The following is an 8,471-nucleotide window of genomic DNA, read 5'->3' on the forward strand; positions in this document are numbered from 1 at the left end:
ATTTTAATACAATGTAAACTGATACAAACTGATACTTTAATACTGCATGGTTGAGAATTCAAACAAAGGAGCAAAGGTTTAGTGACCGTCGGTCTTTGTTCAGTGTCTCGTGGTCTAAAAAGGGGAAGGGGCCTTATCCTCAGTCTCTGGCTGAAAATGTCTCTCTGGATCCAAGTTCCTGGCTCAGTCTTTTCCTCCACAGTCCTCTCTATTAGCCCCTATTTCTACTTTTCTTTCCGCCTCTGTTTGGTTTTAATGAGCCTCTGAAGTCTGACCTCTGACACATTTTTTGCTTCTAACTTGTCAGAAAAAGAACATTTTTCTCTAGAAACAGAGCTGCTTTTAAGTTTCTCTTTTTTGTGAATCAACATGTGTCTGGTCAGAGTTCCCTTTTGGTTAAAACCTTTACCGCACTCAAAGCAGCTGAAGGGTTTTTCTTCTCTGTGAACTAACATATGTCTGACCAAATTTGACTGATGGTAAAATCCTTTACCACACTCAGAGCAGTTAAAGGGTTCCTCTCCTGTGTGAAGTGACATATGTCTTGTCAGACCCCCTTTACGCTTAAAACTTCTACTGCACTTGGAGCAGCTAAAAGGTTTCTCTCCTTTGTGGACAAGCAAATGTCTAGTCAGACATGCTTTTTGATTAAATTTTTTACCACACTCAGAGCAACTGAAGGGTTCCTCTCCTGTATGAAGTAACATGTGCCTGGTCAGACTTCCTTTTTGGGTAAATTTTTTAAAGCACACAGAGCAGTTGAACGGTTTCTCTCCATTGTGAAGGAATATATGCGAGGTCAGACATGTTTTTTGTTTGAAAGTCTTGCCACACTCAGAGCAGCTAAAGGGTTCTTCTCCTGTATGAACTAACACATGTGTTTTTAGACTTCCTTTTCTGTTAAATACTTTACTGCAAAAAGGACACCTGAAGGGTTTTATTCCTTTGTGGATCAACATATGCTGGGCCAGATTTCCCTTACGTTGAAACTTTTTACCACACTCAGAGCAACAAAAAGGTTTCTCTCCTCTGTGAACTGACATGTGTGTTTTCAAAATTATTTTAAGTTTAAATCTTTTATTACAAACAGAGCAGCCAAAGGGTTTCTCTTCTCTGTGAATCACCATGTGTCTGATAAGATTAGATTTATCGTAAAATCTTTTACTACAATTAGAACAGCTGAAGGGCTTTTCTTCTTTGTGAATATTCATATGTCGAGTCAGATTTCCTTGCTCATTAAATCTTTTACCACACTCAGCACAGCTAAAGGGTTTCTCTCCTGTGTGAATTCTCAGGTGCTGCAGCAGATTATACTTCCTTTTTAATATTTTGCCACACTCAGTACAGCTGTATGATTTCTTCTCAGTTATCGGTCTCTTATTTTGCATTTTTTCCACCAAGTTTAAACCTGAGTGATGTTTTCCAGACTCCTTCCAGTCTTCACTATCATCAGTCTCATTATCAGAAGGGCTGAAGGGTTTCTCTTCTGTGTGAAATCTCCCATGTTTCCCTTCATTTAAATGTTTATTACTGAGGTTTGGCCGGCGTTCTCTGATCTCTGTCCAAAAATCACTGCCAACACTATCATCAGTTCCAGCACAGTCTTCAGTCTTGACCCCAGGCTCTGATTGGAAATGTCTCTCTGGATCTGAGTTTCTGGCTGGTTCTGCTCCTCCAAAGTCCTCTCCATCAGCTCCTGTTTCAATCTGCTCACTTTGACTTTGATGAAGCTGTGAGGACTGAGGTTTCTCTTCATCATCGTCAGTCTTAACAGAGACAGGAGTGAAGGGGAATAAGGTGCAATCAGACTGGTTGATGCTGATTTCCTCCTGTTCTTCCTTAATAAGTGGAGGCTCTGCATCTTCCTGCTTTGCCCCTCTTTGTGCCTCTTTATAGACTATCGCATGCTGGTCCAGTCTTCCTTTTCTTGTGAAATGGTTCTCAGATGCTTGAGGACTTGAAAGTTTGTCTTCTCTTGTCTCCTTCCGTTCAAGACTATTGTCAGTCTCATGTCCACAAGAGTCTTCAGTCTTAAACTCAGACTCTGGTTGTAAATGTCCCTCTGGATCTGAGCTCCTTGCTGGTTCTGCTTCTCCACAGTTCTCTCCACCAGCTCCTGTTTCCATCTGTTCAGTTTGTTTCTGATAAAGCTGTGAGGACTGAGAGCTTTCTTCATGAGGCACCAGCAAGCCAGGGGAGGGATTCTCTGCACAGCTTTCAGACATTTCCTTTTGTTTCATAAAGTTTGGATCTGACTGAAGATGCTTCTGATTGTTGCATAAATCAATGTTAAGATGATGGTTTTTCCTGGGGTCAGATTGAGCAACATTATGAAAATAGAAAGTTGCATTCTTAACAAGATCACATCCATTATTTACTGAGGCTGTTTTCTTTCTCTGATAAGTGAAACCTGAATGGTGTAGCCTCCTCTTTTTCCAAAAATCACTATCAATACTGTCATCAGTTAAAACAGACTGTTTGGTCTCTCCATCATCATCGGTTTTGAGATCTAAATGTCTTTCTGGATCTGAGTTCCTGGCTGCTTCTGCTCCTCTACAGTCCTTTCCAAAAGCTCCTGTTGTTATCTGTCTGATTTGTCTCTGATGAAGCTTTGAAAACTGATGTTTCTTTTCATCATCTTCTCTCTTCACAGAAACAGAACTGAGGGGGAACATGGTGTTATCAGCTTCTTTCCGTCCATGAAGCTGATCTCCTTTCTGACTGCGACACAGTTCCTCTTTTTCCTCTTTAGCTCCCATTTTTGATTCTCTGTTCTCCTGACTTTGGTTTTGATGAAGCTCTGAAGTTTGACCTCCATTACATTTGTGGCTTTTTAACTGACAATGCCAAGAGAATCTTTGTTGACAAACACTGCAACTGTAGAGTTTCTCTCCTCTGTGATGTGCCAGGTGAAGTTTCAGATTAGCCTTCTGATTAAATCTTTTACTGCAAAAAGAGCAGCAAAAGGGTTTCTCTCCTGTGTGAACCAACATGTGTGATGTCAGGCTGGATTTTCGGACAAATCTCTTCTCACAAACAGAGCAACTGAACGGTGTTTCCCCTCTGTGGCGTGACATATGACATTTCAGATTAGATTTATGATTAAATCTTTTACTGCAATAAGAGCAGCTGAAGGGCTTTTCCTGTGTGTGTACCAACATGTGTTTGGTCAGAGTTCCCTTTTCATTAAAGCTTCTTCCACACTCAAAGCAAGTAAAGGGTTTCTCTCCTGTGTGGATTCTTATATGCCTAGTCAGATCCGTTTTCTGTTTAAATGTTTTACCACAATCAGGGCACTCATGTGATGTCTCATCAGTCTTTGGTCTCTCATTTTTAGAACCTGACTGTTGTTCTCTGGTCTCCCTCAAACCATAATTGTCATCAGTTTCAGCTCCAGAGAAGCCCTCAATCATGCCTCTAGTCTCTGACTGTAAATGTCTCTCTGGATCTGAGTTCCTGGTGTTGTCATTCTCCTCCAGCCCTTGAAGCATCTCTCCCTCCTAACTGCTCCACAGCTCCTCTTGTACCTCTTTAATGAGTGGGGGCTCAGTGTCCTCCTGGTCCAGACTAGAAAGTTCTTGGCTCATCAGCAGCTGCTGGATATCTGCAGGATACAGTAAACAGAAAAAGACAAATACACCATTTCAACAAATTTTGAAAACCAACAGGAAGGTATAAATTTCATGTGTCAGTCTGTTTTTGCGTCATGGAGATGTGAATTTCCATTTCCTATAGGAAAAGGAGGCTTTAGGTAACCTCATGTATTATTGTAACACTTGGATGTAGTGGAGTTTTCAGTCTTCTCAGCTTTAACCCTAATCAATAAATATAAAACAAAAGAGGCTTGAAATACGTCACTTCTGTCACCTAATGAGTCAAAGATAAACAAGTTTCCCCTTTTCAATAAAATTATATAGGGCAGGGCCCCTTGTCAGAGCTTTTCAGGGTCCCCTGTCTGTGTTTGATTGCTACTGAACAGTGAAAGTCTTTAACCCTTTAAATCCTAGCGCTTCACCGATGACGTGCTGTTAAAGCACACTTTGCATGACCATAATTGCATGACTGTTTGTGTTATTGGAAATATTCAAACCGTTTCTGAAAGCTGAGAAACTGTGCTTTACAGCCAGCATGTGGTTATTACTGTAATTTCCCCTTTTCTTGCTAAGATTCTAGCATAAATTTCCCCCGTGTTTTGTGTTTTTTCATTTTAAACTGTTAAAACACTCTTAACATGCAGTAAAATATGAATTATCTATGTTAATTATTTTGCCGTCGTTGAGTTATGATTATAAGGGTTTTCTCTGTTTTTTAAACTTATTTGGCCGGGAGCTCCTCGTTTTAGCTGTCTACAGTCTCATCTACAAACAGGAAGTCCCAATATGCAGTAAAATGTAAATAACTGCCATATATTAAAAGTTCTAAGTATTGTGGAATAATGGGCAAAAGCACATACTCACAGGTCATTTTCTGGGCCTTTTATGGTTAAAATAAGAAAAGAGTCCAGAAACTCAGGTTTTAAAGGGTTAATCTGTAGTTCTCTTGCTAACTGCGGAGTGAAACAGTGAATAAATAAATCTGCTCTGTGTCATTTGTTTTATTTGAATGGTCAATAGTGTCCAGAAGGATCAAAGCTTTAAGAATATAAGCTGGATCTTCCTGTTCTGACCAAAAGTAGCACCACACAACATGCTAAATTATCAGTGCTGTTGTGAAATTTAAAAGAGTTATGGTGTTTTCCTGCACTAAAAAAAGTTCTATAGGAGTTTCTGAGATTAAAATCATGGAGCTGACCATCTGTATTAAAGCCCCTGTTCTTTCATCAGAGTCAGACGCTTATGCATGAACAGCAGCGTCTCGTAGTCCTGCATGATTTGGCATCAATGTGTGACTGCTATTATACTGGACAACAGTGCAATCTGTGATTGCAAATATGATATAATCCAGAAATTATATCATGAGTCTACTTGCTTGGTTATCAGTGAAAATGCATGGAATAATTATAGATTTAAGGTGTGTATTCATCAACTCAAAAATTAAAAATATTAAATAGCATTTAAAAAAATACTAAACCTGAAGTTTTTAAAGTACGGCTTTCAAAAGAACTAGATTTTCATGGTTTTCCCTTTAATAAAGTTAAAATTTACTTCTACAAAGTTCAACAGTGGAATTATTGTAAACATAAAGACTTTTCTGCAGGCAGTTTAAAAAAAAATGTATGTACAACTGAATAAAAAAAAAAAAAATCAACCTTTCATGCACTTATGGTATGTAACTGCACAGCCTGACATCACATCCTGGTTGTGGTTTGATTTGTTGTGTATCACACAGCTATATTTATAGATACACAGGCCATTCAGAAAGTATGGTTATGTTGCAATCATTTAAATTCTTTGTTTTCTCTCTCTCTCAATGAAGGGTCATGGTCATGTTGGAATCAACGTTTAACCAGCCAGAGCCTTGTCCTGAACCCTGTCCAACATCCCTGTAGAGACCTGGAAGTGGCAGTCCAATGACGATCCCATCCAACCTGACAGAGCTTGAGAGGATTTGCTAATAAGAATGGCAGAAATCCTTCAATCCAGGTGTGTAAAGCATGTTGGTCCAGTCTGAGGTTCTGGAACGGGTGTTCATAGAGTATATCTGTTCTTTGCTCCATTCAGCTACCCTTCAACTCTTTCCAGTCTCCCAGTAACTGCAGCTAAAAAAAACACCCCACAGCATGATGCTGCCATCACCATCCTTTAATGTTAGGATGGTAACAGGCAGTGATGGTGCCTGATTTCCTCCAGACATAATATTTAGACCTGAGGCCAAACATTTCAATTTTCGTTTCATCAGACCAGAGAATCTTGTTTCTCACAGTCTGAGAGTCCTTCTTTTTGCTTATTTTTTATTTATTTGTTTTTCTTACAAACGCCAAGAAGACTTTTATGTGTTTTTCACTGAGGAGAGGCTTCAGTCTGGCCACTCTGCCAAAAATTAAGGGGGTAGATATGGTCTAGTTTTCCGAGGAGAAACCCTGATTATTGTTTTCTTTGGAAATTATTTTGATACACAAACAGTATTAGTTGGGTTTTTACTAAAATCTAAGTTTCAATACTTCGTGTGATGAAGGTAAATAATGATGATGATCAAACCTGCTCTGATTAATACTGAAGGTTATTGATGATCAAACCTGCTCTGATCAATCCTGAAGGTTATTGATGATCAAACCTGCTCTGATCAATACTGAAGGTTAATGATGATCAAACCTGCTCTGATTAATACTGAAGGTTAATGATGATCAAACCTGCTCTAATCAATAATGAAGGTTATTGATGATCAAACCTGCTCTGATCAATACTGAAGGTTAATGATGATCAAACCTGCTCTGATTAATACTGAAGGTTATTGATGATCAAACCTGCTCTGATTAATACTGAAGGTTATTGATGATCAAACCTGCTCTGATCAATACTGAAGGTTAATGATGATCAAACCTGCTCTGATTAATACTGAAGGTTATTGATGATCAAACCTGCTCTAATCAATAATGAAGGTTATTGATGATCAAACCTGCTCTGATCAATACTGAAGGTTAATGATGATCAAACCTGCTCTGATTAATACTGAAGGTTATTGATGATCAAACCTGCTCTGATCAATACTGAAGGTTATTGATGATCAAACCTGCTCTGATCAATACTGAAGGTTAATGATGATCAAACCTGCTCTTATTAATACTGAAGGTTATTGATGATCAAACCTGCTCTGATCAATACTGAAGGTTATTGATGATCAAACCTGCTCTAATCAATAATGAAGGTTAATGATGATCAAACCTGCTCTGATTAATACTGAAGGTTATTGATGATCAAACCTGCTCTGATCAATACTGAAGGTTATTGATGATCAAACCTGCTCTGATTAATACTGAAGGTTATTGATGATCAAACCTGCTCTTATTAATACTGAAGGTTATTGATGATCAAACCTGCTCTGATCAATACTGAAGGTTAATGATGATCAAACCTGTTGGAAGCTGAGGGTTGAAAACATCATCCAGTGTTTTCCGTCGTGTCTCCTTCTTCTCTCTGGATCGGCCGGGTTTCTACCCGCTATCGTTGTAACAAACAGTTCACAGACCTCTTCGGAAGCCAAAGTTAGAAACTCGATTTGGCCTCCATCAAACAGACTTTCTGTTCTGCAGTTAGCATGCTAAGCTAGCATGCTAAGCTAACTCTAGTGTAGTTCGGGAGCTGGAGATGAGACCGAAAAGCTGAGACAAAAGTCACGGAGTATTTTCAGGGCTTAATGTGTACAAATAGAGGCAAAAAGAGTCATTAGAGCTGCTACAATATACTCAACAGCCACAATGCTACACACCTCTGAAATGTCGCCATGTTGTTGGATAGCGTGAACTCTCTGCATTAAAGCACTTCCGGTTCAAAACGTTAGATTACTGAAGAGGTTTTTCATCTCTCTCCTTCTCAGCTCATTGAGCTTTACTGGCGTGGAAAACAAATACATTCATGCATCAATCATCACTCTATAACAGGGATGTTAAACTCGAGGCCCGGGGGCCAAATCCGGCCCGTGGTGCAGTTATACCCGGCCCACCAGATCATTTCATACTTTCATTATAACTGGCCCACCAGTGTGAGGTCTGCAGATTTCCTCCAGTATAAAATTGTAAACTTAACCTGGATGATTGAAAATATCCTTACTAAGTCATAAGATTTAGAAAGAGTAAAGAGTCAGAATGTTTGATAAACAGTCAGGAATGTGGAAAAGAAATGTGTGTTTTCATTTTGTATTTTTTCATTTGCATCTCTCAATTATGACTTAAAGATATGGTTTTGACTTTTATCTCATATTTTGACCATTTAGAGTTACCATTTTAATTTTTAGGTCATATTTTGACGTTTTAAACTCATTAATTAGAATTTTATCTTACATTTGGACATTTTCCAATTTTAAATATAAACCTTTTCGATTTAAAATCATATGTTTTAATCTCACCTTTGGACCTATAACTTATCAGTTTTAAAGTTATCTTATATACAGAAGAAAAGTATGTGAAACCTTTGAGATTTCTTGGATTTCTGCATAAATTGGTCATCAAATGTGCTCTGATCTTCATCTAATTCACAACAATAGACAAATACAGTCTGCTTAAACTAATAGTGCACAAAAAGGATATGTTTTCATGTTTTTATTGAACAAAACATGTAGACATTCACAGTGCAGGGTGGAAAAAGTATGTGAACCCCTAGGCTAATGACTGGTTGACCCTCCTTTGGCAGCGATAACCTCAACAAAACGTTTCCTGTAGTTGCAGATCAGACCTGCACAACGGTCAGGAGGAATTTTGGACCATTCCTCTTTACAAAACTGTTTCAGTTCAGCAATATTATTGGGATGTCTGGTGTGCATCGCTCTCTTGAGGTCATGCCACAGCATCTTAATCGGGTTGATGTCAGGACTCTGAC

The 8,471-nt window shown here is 38.7% G+C and overlaps 1 protein-coding gene across 1 annotated transcript; it reads right to left on the reverse strand.

Annotated features, from left to right (window-relative positions):
• Window positions 1-7,373, reverse strand: LOC121521049 (zinc finger protein 16-like). Its single transcript, XM_041804766.1, has 2 exons — window positions 7,012-7,373; window positions 1-3,604 (listed from the first exon to the last, which is right to left on the reverse strand). Exon 2 carries the CDS (start codon window positions 3,489-3,491, stop codon window positions 225-227), a length of 3,267 nt encoding a protein of 1,088 aa, XP_041660700.1. The 5' UTR covers window positions 3,492-3,604; window positions 7,012-7,373; the 3' UTR covers window positions 1-224.
• Between the last annotated feature and the right edge of the window lie 1,098 nt (window positions 7,374-8,471).

This window comes from Cheilinus undulatus, linkage group 14 (genome assembly GCF_018320785.1).
Source record: "Cheilinus undulatus linkage group 14, ASM1832078v1, whole genome shotgun sequence".
Lineage (NCBI taxonomy): Eukaryota > Metazoa > Chordata > Actinopteri > Labriformes > Labridae > Cheilinus > Cheilinus undulatus.